The 20,817-nt window shown below is 38.8% G+C and overlaps 4 protein-coding genes and 1 long non-coding RNA gene across 5 annotated transcripts; 3 read left to right on the top strand and 2 right to left on the bottom strand.

Moving 5' to 3' along the window:
• Positions 1–1,522: 1,522 nt before the first annotated feature.
• On the bottom strand, positions 1,523–3,874 carry LOC106622298 (myosin heavy chain, clone 203). Its single transcript, XM_014241436.3, has 2 exons — positions 3,766–3,874; positions 1,523–3,681 (listed from the first exon to the last, which is right to left on the bottom strand). The coding sequence occupies exon 2, from the start codon at positions 3,650–3,652 to the stop codon at positions 1,901–1,903; it is 1,752 nt and encodes a 583-aa protein (XP_014096911.2). The 5' UTR covers positions 3,653–3,681; positions 3,766–3,874; the 3' UTR covers positions 1,523–1,900.
• A 485-nt stretch (positions 3,875–4,359) lies between these two features.
• On the top strand, positions 4,360–7,506 carry LOC106622301 (lamin-B1). Its single transcript, XM_036369343.2, has 2 exons — positions 4,360–5,595; positions 5,663–7,506. The coding sequence occupies exons 1-2, from the start codon at positions 4,493–4,495 to the stop codon at positions 6,537–6,539; spliced, it is 1,980 nt and encodes a 659-aa protein (XP_036225236.2). The 5' UTR covers positions 4,360–4,492; the 3' UTR covers positions 6,540–7,506.
• Positions 6,579–8,499, bottom strand: LOC106622300 (PAT complex subunit CCDC47). Its single transcript, XM_036369344.2, has 5 exons — positions 8,081–8,499; positions 7,850–8,007; positions 7,500–7,783; positions 7,059–7,406; positions 6,579–6,989 (listed from the first exon to the last, which is right to left on the bottom strand). Exons 1-5 carry the CDS (start codon positions 8,497–8,499, stop codon positions 6,750–6,752), a joined length of 1,449 nt encoding a protein of 482 aa, XP_036225237.2. The 3' UTR covers positions 6,579–6,749.
• A 595-nt stretch (positions 8,500–9,094) lies between these two features.
• Bka (FCF1 rRNA-processing protein Bka) lies at positions 9,095–9,957 on the top strand. Its single transcript, XM_014245707.3, has 2 exons — positions 9,095–9,176; positions 9,235–9,957. The coding sequence occupies exons 1-2, from the start codon at positions 9,174–9,176 to the stop codon at positions 9,832–9,834; spliced, it is 603 nt and encodes a 200-aa protein (XP_014101182.3). The 5' UTR covers positions 9,095–9,173; the 3' UTR covers positions 9,835–9,957.
• Positions 9,958–18,491: 8,534 nt separating this feature from the next.
• LOC106622302 (uncharacterized) lies at positions 18,492–20,769 on the top strand. Its single transcript, XR_001330945.3, has 3 exons — positions 18,492–18,831; positions 20,297–20,379; positions 20,433–20,769. It is a non-coding gene; the product is annotated as an uncharacterized lncRNA (long non-coding RNA).
• The last annotated feature ends 48 nt before the right edge of the window (positions 20,770–20,817 follow it).

Here is a 20,817-nt window from a genome sequence, read left to right as displayed (position 1 = left end):
CAGTCAAAAGACAGCAGCGCAGCACCCCAACGTCCCCGACACCGCCAATGCCACAACCCACTACACATTTAATGAGCAAACGCTCCGTGTCGCCGCCAGCGACCGCCTGGCAAATACCGTGCACTCAAACACACTCGTCCATACATACATATGTATATACCAACGTCTAAGTGATTTTGTATATATTTGTGCGACGCACACACACACATATACACAGCTGCACTGGCTGCGTGGAGCGGCGCTACGTTTGCGGATTGTCTAATTTTAGCCGTTCCTCTGGCATATTCGTACTATTCGTGCTATATTCATCCAAGCGCGAGCATATGCTCTTCTCTGCGCGTTGACTTTGAGAAATCACCCCATTCGGAGCACTGAAATTGCGTCGATGGAAATCCGCCAGTCGAAACGCCAAGAGTCAAAGTCTATAAACACTCGGGAAGCATGGACACGTACCGATTAATGGCCAATATTTATTCGCATTTGCATTTGCAAATCAAAGCTAAACAGTGTGAACGAGTCTACAAGGCATCGGTACATATTTATATATGTATGTAAGTAGTGTGTACTTAATAATTATGTAGTAAAGTTTCAAATGTAATTCGTGAATACCTTTTGAGTGCTTGACTGTTTCGCTTTTACGTTTTTCGAATATAAATTTCGTGTGGTACTTTTTTTAACATTTGCGGTCGTCTATACGATGTGTAGAAATATTACGAAAAATTCTGAAAACATTACATATGTATGGTACAAATGTACATATGTGTGTGTATAGGTATATCCATAAAGAAATGTGTTGACAAACAATTTACGATTTTGTTTTGATTGCCCTCGTAAGTGTTCGCAACGCTCGGAACTGAAATGAAATAAGGTATGATATATACCTTATATGAGAAAAGCGAACGCGCTGCTTTATGATTTCATTTGGTGTCGATCAGGTACCAATATTATTTAGATATCTTCTTAAATGTGACGAAGTTTACTTAGATAAATTAGAGAAAAATAAAACTAACTTAAAGTAAGGGTCTAAACTTAGGTGCCCATATTTGCTCCGGCAACAACCGGAACGGTTTATTTAAGTCAAGGAACCTTTTGATATTATAATTCACTGAAAATCGCGACATATAATAGGTGAGAGAGCAATACAATTTTATTCAATTCACTCTTTGATTTAATTTCTAAGCCCGGGACGGCCGTGACGCTTAACTCGGAATCCGGTCAAACCGGGACGAATGGTCAGCTAAGTCTAAACTGCGTTGATAAGCTATTTTCGTGTCGACACATAGAAAAGTTTTTCTATTCAAAAATCTTAGAAGCGCATACATTTTCGAAATATTGAAGTCGGTTTGCAGTTGTCCGACGACTAAATATTTTTTAGCAACGAAAGGTAAAGGGTGTAAAAAGTAACAGTAACTGACTTTTATTTTATATAAGACTGAAGAGATTACGACTGACTCGTTCCATTACTTATTTTAAAGCGTATTTTACAAAATGTGCACGAAGCGAAAAATACAAATTTTGAACATTATTTTTTAAAAATTTATTAAAAATTTGCATACAAAAAAGAAAATTTCCCTTGCTATGTTCTGACTTTACTATAAATTTAAAACAGTATACCTACGTTATCAAACGAAGCAATTATTCGCGTTACCCCAAAGGTTTCTGTTCTCCAACGATTGCCGACAACAGGGTGAAGCACATAGTGAAAGACATTAGCGAAGCGCTGTCGGGCACTATATGTTCCAAAAAGCTTTGAGCGATCGTTATCAAAAGCTGCACTGCGCTTGTACGTACAAGGAACTCGTTGTAAGCCAAAGCAGCAATATTGATCGTTTAGATTTTGGTTAACGGATAGACGCGAAATATTGGAAATGTTGCACTGTTCACCTATACAGTTAACATCTTACATATTCTCACTCAACAAATTCGGACAACGCACATTGCCGCCGGACATGGAGTAGATATGCCGTCGCAGCACGCGAATGTGTTTCTGCGATACTTCGAAGTTGTGCACCAGCGTATTCAGCTGTGTTTGTAACTCGGCAATTAAACTGTCTCGCTCTTGAATTAAGCTCGTCGTTGAATTTTGACTACGACTCAGCTTCAATTCAAGCTCGAAGACACGTTTCTGCAAGTCACGTCGTTGCTTCTCCGTTTGCTCACGCTGGCGCGCCATGGTACGTTTGCTGGCATTCTGCACACTATCCAATTGCTCCTTCAGCTTCTGCATCTCCTCAGCCAATTTACGTTTCTCATGTTTCAAGGATGTGTTGTAATTCTTGAAGATTTTCAAATCACGTTCGGCCGCTTTGAGCCGATTAATGGTCATCACCTTACGACGTGCCAGCTCATCCATTTTCAATTTCAACTGATTCGCCTCGCTCTGCAGATTACGCACCCGCTCTGTGAGCATGTTGTTCTCTTTGTGCACCTTCTCGTATTTGGACTGCTCCTCGCGCACTATTTGTGGCAAGTGCGATACGTCGCGCAACTTGGAGTCGATCTTCTGACGCAGCTGATCGATGCCAGTGCTGATTTCGGTCTCGAGTTGGTGGTTGTTTGAGTTGAGCTTCTCTATTTCTATTTGCTGGGTTTGCATTATATGCTGCGCCTTGATACAACGCGTATGGTAGTCCTGTAAGCAGTTTTGCTGCTGTTGAATAATGTTACGGAATTGTGACTGCTCACACTGAAGGTTCGAAATAATCGACTGTAGCTCCTTTAGATCTGCAGTCTTACTCAGACCATGCGTTTTTTGATTGTTATCTAATACATTCTTAAGCACTTTATAGATGTCTTTTAGACCGGCCGCATGTCCGCGTGTATTGAATTTGTCCACATCGTGTGGCAGCTCGTTCTCTTTGTTCTCGGACTTGCGTTTACTGTGACGTTTCTGTGACATTTGGCCATTTTGTTGTCGTAAGTTTGAGTATTCGGATGTCGATGAGAGTTTGCGTTTCCTACGACCGACCGACACATCCTGTTCCGGCATATGATATTCAGTTTCCAAATTCTCATTTGAGGTGGTGCAACCAGGTGGCAGCATGGTCATAAAACTGCTACCGCGATGGAATATTTGTGTGTACTTGCGCTTCAATGAAAACTCGGATCCAGTGCTGCTGCTGCTGTCCGAATAAGCGTCCGTGCCTTTGGAGCACTTGCGATTGGCCACAAAACGATCGTGCTTCTGCTGCATTTCATTCAATTCAAAATTTATCTTCATATACTTCTCTTCCAAATCTTTGGTGGTGTTGTTGTACTCCTTTAGTTCCTTCTTGTACTTGGATAGTTCAGCTTTCAATTTCGAACCAACCTCACAATGTTTTGATTTACGCTTGACGGTGGCATGGTATGAGGGCCTCATATCTATGGAATTGCTCAAATCGCTAGGTGTTGCCTTAATAGCTTGCGCATCAACATTTTGTATGGCATCTTCGAATTGTTCCTCCGACTGATCACTTTTGAAACTTAAATTTTGGTAACTAGAATTCTTTGAATTGCAATGTAAGCCATCGGATGTGGTTAACATGTCACCGCCGGAGGCGCACGTTTGCCGTGATAATGTGAAATATGGATGGGAACGCCTCTCCAGACATTCTTCTGATTTCGCACTCAACTTTTGTGTAAACTCCAAATTTTGACTTTTTCGGTCCATTTGCGTCCTTTCTGAAAGGGGTTGGCTTTCTACAAAGAGGCGCACAAGATGGTTACTGTTACGCTTGTCTGTGCAAATTTCAATTTTTATTTTAAAATTGGGACTCTATTTACCAACAGAAAATTTTTCAAAACTCTTTTCATTCAAAATCCAAAAAATAATTTGATACGACAACAAACTTTGAAGGATGTGATCAAAATAAAGCGATTGCTTATACTTTGCGTTCAAGTATTTTTACACCAGGAGCAAATCTACAAATCGATGTAAGAATGTGTGCTCATATTAAGAGTTGATCGCAGAGTCGCTTCATGTATAAACACCCACCCTAATATGCCGTTTATAATGGTCAACTAACCCGTTAGCAGTTCACTCATTTTGTAAATAAATATTTCTCTAAATGCAAAATAAAGCAGTCCAGTTCCATTGCAGGCAATAGATTCGGTATAAAGAGAGGCAGACTCTTTGCAGAAAACTGGAAGCGTCTAAGGCACAAACAATCTTAAGATGTTAAAAAAATATTATCTAGGGTTAGTTATAATTGGCTCCTTTCATTGTTTGCTGTATTTATTAGATAGGTTATTCAATAGTCCGCAAAAGTCCATACTGAGTTAACAGTTTTTGGTTCCAACCCTGCTAGGCACCTGCCGAATCACTTAGATGAGCAGCATTTTCGAAAAACTATATTTAGGTAAGCAAAGTGTGAAACTTCATTATACGACATAAAGAAAAAAATTAGGAAAAATTAACTCAAAGAAAACACATATAATACAAATTAACATAATTCTTTCTAAATTCTAAGTATTTTCTATTGAAAAGCAGTTGTCAAATTCTAAATAAAAAATGACCAGTGAACAAGACCCCGAGAAAAATTTAGCTTCGGAAAATTTAGATGAAGGAGAGTATGAGTTTATTTATGGCACAGAAGATGGTGTCTACTCTCAGAGCGAGACCACCCATATGGGTGAAGAGGCCGAAGAGGCGACCGACGATATATTCTCTCATCTCGGTGAGTCATCGGATGATCCAGAGCAAAAACGTTGTTATATGGAATACTTGAGCCTAATCAAGGAAATCGAGTGCCAAAACCAAATGGTCGATGATATTAAAGCGCAAATTGTGGAACTTTGCGCCAAGCCTTGTAAGACCAAATGCGAACTGAAGGATATCAAAAGACTACGAGTATGCATGGAGCAGGAGATACTAAAGTTGGGTTGCTTGAAAAGCAAAGCTATGGAATTGCAGAACTTCGGTTCTAGACGACGTTACCATGAGATACCGCTTGCCACAACCATAGATGAAGATAACATGACACCATATGCGGGGTGTACTCAACAGCCGCAAACAACTTGGAAGGGTGGCGAGAGTAGTGAAACGGATAGATGTCCCTCTGCCGAGCCAAAGGAATGTAGAGATGAGAAGGCCTTGCGTTGTTTATGCAAAGCGCTGGGTAAAATGAAGATCTGTTGTCCAGAAGACAAAAAACTTATACAAGAAATCGCCGGTGTGCTGATGGGACACAAGAAGAAGAAAAGCGCACCGCCCTGTCCTCAACCATGCCCACCTTCGCTGCCACCTTGTCGGGGCCCATGTCCACCGTTCGCAAAGCCTTCGAAGAAAAGTAAAAAATGCAATCAACCCTGTTCGTCTGATTCCATGCCTGGAGCGGATTCTTTGGAGAGACTCAAGCAGAAAATCACATGTATGCAATCATCGGTTTGCCAGTTGAAGCAGGAAATATATCGACGCGAGCGCGAGAAACAGCAAGTGTGTGAGGCGGAAGAAGAGAAGGAAGATGTGTGTTCGGAGGAACCCGATCCCATACAATTTTGCTTAAGCAAACGAACCACAAAAGCCGATGAAATGGCTAAATTGAGAGAAAACTACTTGCACTTATTGGCAGAATTTTCGAAAAAAGATTGCCAACTAAAAGAAATGGAGAAGCGGTAGGTATCCTTCTAAAATATTTACTTAATATGTAATAATGCTACTATTTGATAATGTCTGTTGTAGCCTCAAAGGATTTTGCGGCAGCTGCAACCACAATAATGGTCAAGGCGAAGGTCAAAATACTGACCAGTCCGAATTAATTGTTCTCAGGCAACGTGTTGCTGACTTGAAGGAAGAGCAAACAGAATTCAAGTGTCTAATGAAGGAGCAGTCACAGCAACTGGAGGATTATCGCAATAAATACTTAGTGGCGCAACAGAAAGTTGAAGAACAAAGTGTGACGCTTGACAAATTGAACATGAACAATAAAAGAATAGAGAAACAAATCAATACGGAAGTAAAAGAAATACGTGCCAAATTTCAGGAGAAACTCAACGAATTACTCCACTTCCCTAAGCTGCTGGAAAACGAGCAATTGAAGTTGGCGCAAGCCTGCAAGGAAAAGGAAGATTTACAGGGAAAGTTGATGCTTATTTGCAAAGAATTAAAGGCACTAAAGGCGCAGACAGAGTCTCCGAAGGACGAGACGGATTGTCGACCACAATTGATGAAATGTCAACTAGAATTGGAGCAATGTAAGGCGCGTCTGGAGGAAATGGAAAGACAACGGGATCTCTTCTGTGAAAAACTCAAAGCCACACAAGACGACCTCGACACATTACGTTCGGAATCGGCCAAAATCATCGCACGCACAAAGGAACGAGCCGAGGCAATGAAGTGTCAAATGCAGGAACAAATAGATCGCCTGGAAAAGGAACTGGCGCAGTGTCGTGCCACCGCCTGTCTATCTGTTAGTGATCGTGAAGCTGTTATACGCGAGATGCAAGGGCAACTCAACACACTTTCCTACAGCTTTGATGCCGCACAGAAGCAAATCAAAACTCTACGCAATCACATCGCTTATGTCTCCAATGAAAATTGTTTTCCTGTTAAATGCTGATCACTTAATTTAACATAATTATGCGTAAATGAAATCACGTTGTTGGTATAGCTATGGCTTTATAGACATGCTCAATTACATGTTTATTGCTATATCTTATATATTTTGGGAGAACATCTCCAGGATACAACGGAAGCCGTAATCAAAATAACACCAAATACTGTCAGATGGAGCGGCCAACGCGATTAGACTATTGCTAGCATATTAATCTTATAAAGATTTTACAGCCAAACGCTTCATTTTGGGAGCCTTTTTCTTTGCTTGGCGCTTCTGCTCCTTGAGTTCCCAGCGGCGCTGCTTCTCGGGGTCGTCCTCGGCAAGCACGCGTTCTTTCTCTTGTTTGCGCTTGTCTTCACGACGCTGAGCAGCAGCCTCTGCGCGTGCTGCGTGTGTACTCTTCAAGAATTCTTCCTCCACACGCAAGCGATTCTTTTCCGCTTTGTTTTTGCCCTGCAAAAGCATGAAGACATGCATTTTTGAATACATTATTTTTTCCACAATGATTCTAGTTCATGTTACCTCTTTAGACATGCGATACACTTTTAAACGTTCCATTAAATAGAAAATAAGTATGAGCAATGGCTTGATAGATTCCATATCCACACCTTTGGGCATGTTAAATCCTGCCATCAGCATACACTTTGTTTCTGGTTGTTTCAAATTATTGGCATCTTCTTGTTGAATGGGACCACTAAATTGATCAGAAATATGAATATAGTCGATGTAACGCTGATATTTGTTCAGTGCAGTAATGACGCGAGCCTCCAATATTGCTGACGTAGCTTCAGGTATTTCGGAGAGCACACTAAATCCTGCAGGTACTTTGTAGCGATCCTCTGGCTTACTGACTAGACTGCAATATTTGTTCTGCATAGAAACGTGGAAAGTGCAATTATTACATATAATTTGTAAAATATATAAATATGCATGTATATATTTATATTTAATAAAAAGACTCACCAAATCAGCGAACTCTTTGAAAACTTTGGTTATAGTTTTCCGCAGACCCACGCAAAATACAAATGCATCCATTACGCCTCGCGTCATTTCTACTTTTATGTGTACTTGGTCCTGTTGAGGCCGTATCAATCCGGATATTAACGCTACCAAATCTTGGCGTTTAATCATTTTAAGTTCAACAAGCATCCCTTCACAGCAAGTGCGACCGGAACACCACAATGTGTATAAACTTTCACTTTCCTTCATTAATCCAGGATTTTCGTTTTCTTGCTTGCCATCATCACCTTAAAGAATAAAATATCGCAGTGTTAAAGGAAACATAAATAAGTTTCTCGACTTTTTTCACCTACCGACTAGCACAAAATTGTCATCTAATAGGCCCTTATGTGTACTATACCATAACTGTGCCAATCTCGCATTCTTCGTTTTTCCGGCAAAGAAATTAGCGAAATAGGCTAACAAACCAGCCAGCATAAGCATTTCCATCCAATATGAGTCCCAGTGAGTACTACAAAACATTAGGAATATACACGTATGTAGATATATTTCCAAGAAAAGATATTTAATCAAGAAACTCTTACCGGAAGTGCATTGGAATCTTAGCTACCGTCAGTTTCGGCTCAGCGGTCTTTGAATCTACGGGTAAGTCTTTGCTTTCACCTGCATCAAAACCTTCAAACTCTTCTTCGTCTTGAAAATGCTCAAATTCGTTGTCATCATCTTCAACGATTCCGTCATCGTCGTCTGTTTTAAAGTCATCTGACTTGCCAGTTACTGTCTCTACAATTTTCGGTTTCTCGGGTATTTGTGCTTGTTGTGCAGATTTGTCATCTCCAGTTTGCGGTGCCAATGTAGACACAGGCTCAACAAAATCATCGTCCGTGTCGAAGTCATCGAAATCAGCAAAGTCACTATCTTCGACATGAGCAAATACCGAGGTCATACCAGTTAGCACCAGGCACCCTAGTGCCAAAAGTGTCACCACCTGTCTTACCTGCATATCTCTTCTTTCACTACTCTAATAAATAAATTTTACTAATTATTAAACAACATAACCATTGGTATTGATAAAAGCATTGAGGTTAAATGCAAGTTAAATGGGTTATAAAGTAAAGAAAATGGAAACAGACTCACTCAAATTAATACTCATTTCAGTGAAAGGGATAGGGTTAAACTACCATTCACCATAGTGTGTGTAGTGATGATATTTTTATGAACTTATGTTAGTTTTTATGTTTATTTTGTAATCTAGTTCTGTAAAGCTTTTGCGACTGAATTTCGAAAAGTAAATGTACATTAATAGAAAAATTCACTGTTTTATTGTCAAATTTTTATGTTTTGAGTAATACACAGAACACAATACAAAAAAATCCCCCTCAAAAAATATAATAATCATATAACCTGCGTTTCATCTATACGGTCTAAAAGTATTTAATACTGCAAAAGTTGAGATTAAATAAAAGAGTGCGTAAAATCTTCTCAAGGATTTAAGTATTTATCAGATTTATTTTCTAATTACGCGAACAGAGCTTTTACCATCTATGATAAAATAAAATCTTTTTCAAAAATACGGCAACTATAAAAATGTAAATAATAACAATTTTACTGTCAGCCAAGTGTCAAATGTACATGTGGGATCCTTTTAACTTTGGATTTATTATTTGTTAAAAAAAAATGGTAAATAAATATAATGAATTAAAAAACGTACAATTATAATAGTTTATGCAATTTGCAGGGCAAACAAAAGAAAACACGCAAAATACAAAAACAACGTACATCAAAACTGAAACGTTTATTAAAGCCTACTGATCAACGGATCAAAGAAGGGATACGCAAGACACGTAAAAAGCCTATAGATCCACACGCTTTGAAAGTACACAATGTCCAACAACAAAGTTCCGCACTGTTCTTCCAATATAATACGCAACTGGGACCACCATATCACATTATACTCGATACAAATTTCATCAACTTCAGCATCAAAAACAAACTGGATATCATTCAAGGCATGATGGATTGCTTATACGCCAAATGTATCCCCTATATATCTGATTGTGTTCGTGCCGAGTTAGAAAAGCTAGGAAGTCGTTATAAATTAGCGTTACGCATAATTTCGGATCCACGCTTTGAACGTTTACCATGTCTACATAAGGGCACATATGCGGATGACTGTTTAGTAGAGCGAGTTCGCCAACATAAATGCTATATAGTAGCAACCAATGACAAGGATTTGAAAAATCGTATACGCAAAATTCCAGGTGTACCTATTATGTATGTAGCAGCGCACAAATACGCCATAGAACGTATGCCGGAAGCGTATGGCGTGAAAGCGTAATATTTATTAATTTTTAAGTAGTAATTAGTTAGGTTAAATTGCAGTTTTATATGAAAACTATATGCTGTATGTAATTATCTAAATCTAATAAATAATATAAGAAAGAAACACAAAAAACACACTTATCAACGTTTATATTTATTGTGTAATATTATGTATGTATGCAGATATATCCTACACAATTATGGACAAATTTTGATATACTTTGTCCAATACTAACCGGCATTTTTTCCTGTTATGTACTTTAAAATGCATAAAAGATTTTGTTTCTCATAATATTTTTCCATGAAATCGGCTGGCCAACTCTTGGTTATGAATAAACTGGTGTGTGGGAAACCCTTCCATATAATTTATAAAATAAATAAACAAGATTCTTTATTTTATATTTATATTTTTCATCCAGAATTATCTTACAATACTACTAAAATTGACTCATCTAATAGTGTTTTCTGAAAATTAGATATTATTTTGTACATATGTATGTATATCATACTGATGTATGAGTACTGTTATGCCATCTTATCAGTACTAATCCGATGAGTCTTTTTAAAAAAGTTACAAATAGATTTTTTCCGTACTTTTCGTCTCATTTAGTTTTATTTAAGACAGTATATTAAACACATAAAAAGTAAAAATCTTGAGTAGTATTTTAATTTTTAATTATTAAAAGAGACAATTAATTTTTTTATTATCCATTTATTACAATATACACAAAACATATGTAAACTTATATAATAAGTAAACAAAACATAAAAAATCACATACAATAAGCTTATAGGTTATACACATATGAGAGTTTTGCGCCTTTTTGTAGGCAATAAATAAAAATTTTCAATTGGCACACTTCCGTTATATTAGTATTTGATGTTGATCGAAAGGTCACTTCGTTTTTAAAACGGTCTGCTTTTGTAACTTTTTACTTTTAAACAAAGTCCTTGATTTCTTAGTCAACTGCCAATTAAAAGCAAAACTAATTTACTTTACCGGGTGCCCTTTTGTATCATAAGCCGTTGTCCTTTGCAGGGAAATATCAGATCCTTATGGCCAATTCACATAGAACTTTTGCAGCGCTTTGCGTCAGGCATTTGTTTTGACAAAAAAGTGCGATGTACGCTTTTGTATGAGTGCATTCACATAAAAAGTTTTCGACGCGAAACCAAGCAAAATGTTGGCAACTCTCATCTTTTTACGCTTTGCCAAGCAACCGTCGCCCATTTTTTTACTAGAGAAAAATACAGAAAGCAATTGCGGCATACCCTTTGTTTTCTTCACTTTGTTGTTTCAGCATGAACTGTCACGCAAAGCGTGGAATGTTGTGTGCGAATAGGTCTTTACAGATCTGAAGATGAAGACTTCTCTCTCATTAGGTCGATGAAAATATGCTGTAAATGATATTCAAATATAATAACGCCAAAAGCTTTGCACTTTATTATTTAACATTGCTGAAAAACCTATTATTTGAAACTGTTTTGCACTCTTTTTAAGCCTACGATGTCCTATCTTTAACGCTGATATTCTACTTACCTTATTTTCCTTATTCATTCAAATTAATATCGATAAGTATTGCATATACAAATATGTAATGACTATCTATTAGAGAAATTAAAGTTTTATAGAAGTATTGATTATCTCTCAATTTTCCAGTTAAGTTAAATTGCTTAGTCAAATACTATAAATAAGTGCTAATACCTTCCATTTTAAGGTGTAAGTTTCTTCTATTGATGTAATACATTGCCTTTTTTATTTATTTGCTTAAAGTGATTAATTACCCATGTATGTATGTATGTTTGTATGTATACGCTTACCTCACATCTTTTATGCTGTGCTAATGAAGTCATTGCCATTTATACAAAAATTAAGTGAAATACACCTATATATGTATGTATATATGTAAGTTGTCCAAATTTACTGCGTCCACGCTTTGTTTTACATTTTCAAGATTTTCAACTACTTTTAGTTAATTATACAGTAGGACTTAGTCGCATATTGAATGTACTTCAACATGTGCCGGGTAACCCGAACACCAGAGCACCTGATGAAGTACAATAGACATGGGACATTCGTTGAATTATGACGAATTAAATCACTTAGTCACTTTAGTTATCAGGTGTGTGAAAATCGTTCCTGCAACTTCATAGTATTTTAAATGTTGAGTTTGACAGGCACTTCGCGCGCTACTTCAGGTACCTGACTGCCTTTGATTGCAACCCAGCCCCGGTCACTGATTAGCGCGCAAAGTACTTGACTTCACAGTTGAAAGCGTCGATTGCCAAAATGTTAATTACCAAAACAAAAAAAATAATAAATGGAATATGAATAAAAAAAATATGCACGGAAGTCTCCATAGCATTAAACATGCGATCTCACTCACTTGCGCTGCAGCTGCAATTGCAGTTAGCAACAGCAGTTGCACTTGGCTGCACGATTACTCAGCGTGACTCCGAATGACTACATGTACATACATACATATTGATCATATGTACGTGCTTCTGCTCGTTTATTCGTACCTACCCACTCATCTGCCCAACGCGTAACCGTGGCACAACCTGGTGTCGGCTCGACCGCAGTTGATCATCCAAAGGAAACGACCTTGTGGTCTCTCCATGAGAAACTTTAAGGTTAACGATCTGTTGTTCAACTTCGTTAGCGCCCCATGAATGGTCTCTGGATGACTTCATACACATGTACACACCATAATGCCCAAATGTGTGCATATATTCTCTTTTCCCAGCACATACCTTTCGTCGAGGCATGCTCTCTTTGCTGTCTCACATCAGTTCGCGAATTGTGTGCAAAAACTCAGCAAACAACTACTCACCAGTCGACCGACCAGTGCTCATCACATCCGGCAAAACTACCAGCTGACAGACTGGCAAGTTAATTGGGTATCACTAACTCACGTCCACTGATCGCTCTTTATTTATAACCTTGTTCCAAGCTCTCACATTCAAAGAGCTTAGCACACAGCATTTAACTTTTGCGTTTGTGTGCGGGTCTCTTTGTGTGCCAGTTATCGTCATCTGCTCTCCCCTTGTCATTTTTATGATTGTGTGCGAGAGTTTCTACAAATTTCGTTAACTTATTTCTGCACATAATCAACGAAGCTTGGATTTGGAATTCGCTTCGTTATCAAGATGACTTGCTTCGTGTTGAACCTGATCGACGAATTGAAAAGAAAAACGACAAAAAATTGTAGGTACCAAACTTCATTTGGAATTTTAAATTAGTCATGCCATTATTTTCACCTAAGAGCGCACTGCACTCACACATAAACAAACATTTGCAGCATTGCTTTGCGAAAGTACACAGCCATATTATCACCTCCCCAGCAGCTGTCAGCTGTGGTAAGTTGTACTGCTCGCCTCTCTTCAGCAATTCGTGTTTGTAAAAATTGATGTATGTATGTGTATACGTTTTGCTTCCCTCAACACCTGACTACTAAGTATTGGCTTGCGTTTGCTGCCCACTATGCCTCTGTCTCCGAGTGCAGAGCACGAAATTATGCAAATGGCCTTTCTTGACTAGCTGGCACGATAAATTACTTGTTGAATGGTTTCGCACGCACACACACACACACGTATAAATATATATATCAAGTACGATGATGTATGCACGCAGACTTCACATTTTCAAACATACACACAACCTATGTACATACATACATACCAAAGTACGAAGATATTGGCAAAACGTTCACACAGCCACTGTCTCATGACATCATCTGGTTGGCATTTCCGTGAACCAGCTACTCGTTCGCTCACTTAACACTGAATTCAACTTCCGCTAATTAAGTAACGAAGTTTATCCTGCAGAGTTACCGTGTGTATTTCCCATGCTGGCTGTTCGTCTCCAATACACTTGCACTGCCAGAAGACATAGCGGCCCTGATATTCTAAATTTGAATTGCTCTCATCTGTCGCAGATGCCGATCTCGCAGTTGCTGGCCACATAGTTTCCCACTTTTTCAACGACCAGCTGTTCGACCGTACGCCCAACCGAAGGCACCACAACAATGACGATGTTCGGAGGAGGTATTGGCCGTCCGGGCTCAAAGCTGTTACTAAGCAATCGATGTCGTTGGTCGTGCTCGCGCACAAATTCGCACATTGTCGCTACGAATCGGTGTGAGTGACAAAAAACCAGAAAAAAAGCTGAAAAAGAACAAAATTAAAACAATTTTTTATTTTACTCACAAATACACGGACATAAATGCGATCGCTGTATGCTACGACGTTGCTAGCCGACTGCTATTGGTGTTGTCTGTTCCGATGAGAGTAGCTTTTTGATTTCAAGCACAGTGTGCTGCAACTATTCATTTATAACCGAGCGCACACACATATTCATACAGATGAGGTCTTGCTCGTTCTCCAGAGTGCACAAAGGCAAGAATCAAATAAAAAATTTTAATGAGTATCTACGAACGACACGTGCCCCACTACAAACGCACCTTCGGGATTTATATGTATGTGTATGTAAGTATGTTTGTTGGTTAAATTTTTTCGGTGGTTATGATGCGGATGTAGATACATAGGTAATTGCCGACGCACACATTACAGTAGCGCTTGAGCTTCAATTTCAGCTTTTCGCTCACGTATCTATTTATGTTTGCATTCTCTTCGTTCAGCTGAACTACTTCGTATTCAATTTTGTCTTCGTATTCATCTTCATTTTGCTTCGGTAAATCGCCTATGTATGTATAAGTGTTCGTGTTCAGCTGTTTCCGCCGCCACGAAGACGGCACACACTTCATCAACTGCTGGCAGACATTTTTGCACTGTGCCGACTTCACCGGCTGCCATATTGCTATTACTTGAAAATTTTGCAAAGTTTCAGATCACGCTTCACGAGTTGTGTGCTCACTACGATCCGCGTGCTTTGCGAATTCCGAATTGCAAATTTTTATTACCCCCCTTTACGCTGCTTACAACTACAAGCACATACACGTACTTGTATACAGGCATGCAAATATGTACATATATTAAGTTTTTGTGTATTGTATAAATTTCGCATTTTTCATTTTGCCAAAAATTTGTTTTACGCTTGAAAGCGCTCGGCAGATCGGCGACAGCTGTTGGTTGGCTACACACTGCCAACCGATCAGCAGCGTCACGATACTCTTGTTGGAGCCCGAACGATACCAGTCGAAGCCTGGCCACCTCTCCACTTGGCAATCGTCTGTTGAGCAGCTGAAAGCAAGACGGTGAGGCGAGTGCTGCTAGCGACCACTAACATGTGAACACGTTCGAAGCTTCACGACATAAAGGCAAATATGTACATATGTATGTAAGAAGCAGATTTGTATGGATGTGTTTGCTGTTTGAAGCCTTGAATTTCGACAAATTCTTGGTGGAACGTGTGAATATTTCAAAGTTTCAATGGCATTGTAAAGAAGTCGTGGTTGCAAATTAAATCGTTGCTTGATTGTGGTGGCCGCCACGCTTCATTTTACCTCCAACACCAACCGTGAATACGTAAGCAGCGTTTAGTTAGACACAAAGCCAGGCAAGCATTGCCGAAAATTCTTGGCTGCTAGGAAGCGAGATATTGCCACACACATTGTATGTTGTTCATATTTTATTTTCAATTTGATTTGCACTTTTTTTCACAAAGACATTAGTCGGCTGAATTTTGGCTTACGTATTTACATATGCAAGTATGTATGTGTGTATATATGTATTGGCGCAGTCGGTGACCTAAGTGAAAACCGAGCCACTTGGTTCGGACATCGGCTGTATGGTTGGAATGGCGACAGTTCGCGATTGCGCTGAGTACTCTAATGAGTAATTGCCAATATTTTGAATGTCGCGCAAACGTATACCCACAAGTAGATACATACATACAATGTATATATATAGTTTACCCCACAATGCTGACTACAATACATCCAAGGTTCTTTGGCTTAAGCCGAATATGCTTTGGTGAAATGTTTCGAGTTTCGGAAATGTTTGGCAAACAACAGACGAGCGGAGGTTATTTCATGCAAATGTGAATATCTCAAATATACGTATATAAATAAATTTATATTCGTACTAACGAAAGGATAAATATGTATGTATGTATGTATGTATGCACGTTTTTTCATTTACTTGGGTGGGGCACAAGCGCAATAATCTTTTTAGCTGGAGTTTGCACGACTGCCGGCAGGGCGTAGCAAGCGCACATACACATTTATATATGCATGTCTACCACTACGGGTATGTAGAATTGTAAGAAGTCGTTTCATGCCGGCAACAATAACGAAGTCATTTATAATGGCGATGATGATGATGATGTTGCAGACGATGATGCATCGGGATGTTCATGGTCTGCATGCAATGGACCCACCATAATTTACAACAAAAACATTACAAATTGCACACATACACACGAAATCAATGTGACACTCTCTGTCTCTCTTATTCTCAGCTTTTCTCTCTCAGCCCAACGCGGTTTGTCGCTCGCATGAGCTTTTTAAACACGCTGGCTCTTATTCATGTCCACTGTATATTGTATGCGAAATGTATTTTAATGTATAAATAAATGTAAATATATGTAAATCATACCAGTGCATATACACATTTACAACAAATGAAGGGAGTTAGTGTAGAAAAATTATAAGTCATATTAAACGAACTTACCGGTAAAGTGACGAATCAGCAGTGAATGCCACGCATAAGCGCACAAGCACAAGTACGTACATATACATAAGTATATATATATATGTATATATGTACATATATGTAAATATATCCAAATATATACCTATAAATGGTATATAAGTGAATTTGTTTGTATGTATGTGTGCGTATGCGCCATGCACACTCCGACACAGCTACAGCTGTTCGCAGTCAACTTCGCCGAAACTTTCAGACCGGTCACTGTGCCGTTGTCTGCCTCCATTGTCTTCCATCTGGTTCGGTCTTCGGTCTCTTTGGGTTTGTATTTGCGTTTGCGTGCATATTTAATGCGTACAAGTATGGGTGGCACTTTGCGCCGCATGGTGAAGAATCAGAGGTAGCAGCAAAAGAACAAAAGACTGTTTCTAACGTCAATTTTAAGTACACGGACAGACATGCGGATATACGAATATATATATAATATATATTCGTATACACATATACACAATATATATAGTACATATATTTGAACCTACACTTGAGCGGATAAACTGTGTAATCTTTCTATGCGCACGAACTTCTCTTCAATAAGTTAAATCTATAATGACGAGATTTCTCAGTGCAATTTACGTTTTTAGCAACGAAAAGCAGACATTCATTCACTCCGTTTACTACTTTGCATATACATATACGTTTATGTGGCACTAACTATTCTAACATTGAGCAAAAAAGTTGAAATTAAAGTTCCACTCCTTCGACAGTATTTCGCACTTTAACTCACATATTCGCATGCTCCATTACTCAAGAATTTTGCATTTCGCTCTGTATTTTCGTCACTTATGCCATTCTCTATGGTTCGGTTTCTGCTTTTGTTTTTTGGTTTTGGTGCTGTCTTTACCTCGAACGACCGCATTCCTACAAGTATTTCGCATATGCCACCACTTTTCGTATGAAATCACGATCTGTGCACGACTTTTCAAACTTTTTACTGTCTCTTCTAGCAATCTACAATCTAAAATTAATTTTTCAGATACATGTCGTTCAAACATGTGAGTTGCGCTGTCCTCCTCCTGGCCATTTTCTACATAATACTCGTATGATATCGCTCAGCCGGCACCTCGTCCATCCCTCTGCAATATTCTTCTGGCAAAATATGAGCAATAAGACGTCGCTGCACATATGTTCTACATTCCTCTGCATATCTCTATTTTGTCGCACACACGCACAACTTATGCATATAAATAAATTATTTATTGCTCGTATCTCACGTATGTATGTATGTATGTTTATTTATTTATCGACTATTTAGCTGCTTAATCGGATGCGTGTTTATCACCGAAACTTTGCTATTTTACTCTTGAATATGCCGGTGCTGCGGCGTTTGTCATTGTGCCACCAGTTTTCACTTATTCACTGGTATATTTTGTGCCAGCTTAGCGTGTGTGTGGCACCCGGCACCCTCCGGCACCTTATACACTCGCGTCAGCGTCGTTGTAGTCACCACTGGGTCCAATACAAAGTACCAAAGCAAAGCTGATATCATATAGATCGACTAATAATAATCAGCTACCAGGATTTTCTAGACAAATACGTGGTGGAGTGTTTGCTTACTGATCGGGAAATTTCCATCGTCACAAGCAACAAAATTCGAACCGATTTTCCACCGCTTATGTCCCACAGCGTGCACGTCCGATGTGTGTCGCACTGTGAAGTGCATTACCACGGCCGAAGCTGGGGGCCATGCTCGTTGAATTTCACAATTCCTTTGCTTTTTCCGGTCGAAGTGCACTTCCGATTGAATTGTCTTCACTTTTCTATCTTGTTGGCCGTTCCTTCATTGGCTCACGTATACGCGCACCAACACAAGTGTATTTAGCGAGAATACGAACACATTCAGACTGACGTCGCCGCCTATATACACATAAGTCCATACAAAATACATACTACGCACTACATATGTACATACATGCAGACGAATATATAATACATGTGCACAAACACTGAACCGCAGTGCACAATGCCCATTTTTCGTTTGCCGCAATGCCGCCCGTCATATGACGATGACGATAATAACAGTGCAAACAAGTACACACGGCAACAATAGAAATACTGTCAATATTTAAATAATGCCAAAAAATATCCGATAAGTCTGCGTTTTTTTTCTTTTTTTTCAAACTCATTTACGAAACGTGTAAACAACGCCCACAGCACTTCCAACTGATCCTTAGCAAATGTGCAGTTCTTACTATAGCGTTACTCCCCTCCATGTCTACTAGTTGGAAAATCAGCTGTCTGCCATCGGCGTTTGCATTCGGCGATGACCTTAAATAACTGCTTGGCCATCTGGTGTACTGTTGTGACTGACTAACTCTTGATGTCTGCTTCCAGTTTGAATGCTTTGGTAAGTCAATTTCTTTCTATGTGTGTGAATACCACTGCGTGCTAATTGACATCGAGCGACTAGTTTTAAGACGAACCGTTCAGACCGGCTGTGTCTGATCAAATGAGTGTTACTCGGTGCCGCTGTTCAATCAAAAGCAACCAGAGCCAGCTATTTGCCATAAAATTTCTTTCGGTTCGCGTTTACAAGTAAGCTTCGTGGTGTCTCTACTTGCACACTGAATGTAAATATGTATAGTGAATATATGTGTATATATGTATACATGTTTGTGTTGTTGCTTCGTCTGTGTTTGCGTCCAGAGAGCTAGCTACCCAATTCTAAATCAAGTGTGTAGATACTGTCAGTGCCAGAGTGTCGGAGACCGAGCGAGTATTTCTCCCACCGTCGTTTGCCAATGCCGGTAATCGCGTACGAATGCGCCGTTTTTTTTTCATATTTTCTATATACCTTTTGTATGTACCCCTGCACATACATACAAACATGGACACACACACATATTTTTACTCATTTAGTTGCCGCTTGTAGCGAGAATGTTGGAGAAACCCGTCGTACGTCTCCTGTCTGGCAGATACTTCTTGTTGAACAACAAATGCCATCGGCATTGCCACTGCCACTGGTAACGCCGCTGCGTCTGTCTACTTCTGCGACAGCGACTCCATTGCAGCCACTAAGTCATCGTCATCGCCACCATAACCATAACCATCACGACCGGTGTTATGACCATATTCTTGGGGTATTTAAGTTTACTCTTTCTGATTCTGTTGCTCTTGCTCCTGCTCTTGCTGCCGCTTTGTTTGACAATGGTAGTGAGTAAGCGCCGAAACCCGATTATGCACGAATGTTTACATGCGTACGGCGTATGCGAGGTTTTCTCACTTGCAACGGTTGCACATGCACGTCTGTGCTTTAAGTGCAATACTAGTGAGGGGGAGTCACAAAGTTTCGACAACACAAGGAAGTTGACGTTGAAGCCAGCACTATGGCATGGAAGGATCCCAACCAAAATCAACAGCTGATCTTAATGAGCACAGCTTAAAAATCTGTTCAGTGTAAAAAGATATTACAATACATTATAATTATTAATTAATTAAATACATAATTGTTAATTATGTATACATTGAAGTACAGTATTTACTGAAAGTTTTTTTTCCCCAAATTTAGCATAAGAATGTGAAAAGTACGTAATATAGACACAATGAAAATTATAAGTAATAATAATAAAACAGTCGAACTTGCGAACTTTTATCATTCCCCAACTGGTTAATCATTTGTCTGTTGTGAATCATTGCTTAATCCTTTCTTAATTTTTTAAAAAACAAAAAAATTCTACACAAACCGTTATTAAAGTATCAAAATATCTATTTTTTTTTATATATAGATATCTTACCTGCATATACATATATATAATTCGATATAATTTTGAGCTTTCAAATATTTAAAAATTATTGCAACTGTTTCTATACAGTACTTATAGGTGTACAAGTTTGGGTCAGTTTTGAAGCAGATCATTAATGGAATCAGCAGGCTAACGCAGCATGCTGTAACTGGGTATATAGACGTTGACCAATTCAAATACCACTATATGACTTGCACTATTTCAGGAGCGGCCGTGGGCGCATCTCGTTAATAAATTACAATCGAAAACTATTTAAGGCTTCTACGAACTTAATCAGATTACGAATACCGCGAAAACTACAGGATTTTCCGAGCAAAATTAGTGAATGTTAGAAGCTGATAGTTTTGCTAACAAATAGAAATTTTGATCACATCAAACATGCCAAAATTAAGTATTTTACAAAGTATAAATTGAAATTATGGTATAATAAACAAATATTTATGGAAGATCAACATCTGTTCGGGAGTCTTTGATCAGATGATGAAGAAATATATTATTATGCGTAGAGTATAAATAAATGGTAATAGTACTGCATTGTGAAACACCCTTCATGGGTAGCGTCATTTAATATTCGGAAAATATTACGTTAT

The sequence above is a fragment of the Bactrocera oleae genome, chromosome 3 (genome assembly GCF_042242935.1).
Source record: "Bactrocera oleae isolate idBacOlea1 chromosome 3, idBacOlea1, whole genome shotgun sequence".
Taxonomy (NCBI): domain Eukaryota; kingdom Metazoa; phylum Arthropoda; class Insecta; order Diptera; family Tephritidae; genus Bactrocera; species Bactrocera oleae.
The sequence above is the reverse complement of the archived record's forward strand: the minus strand, read 5'-3'. Positions and strand labels throughout refer to the sequence as shown.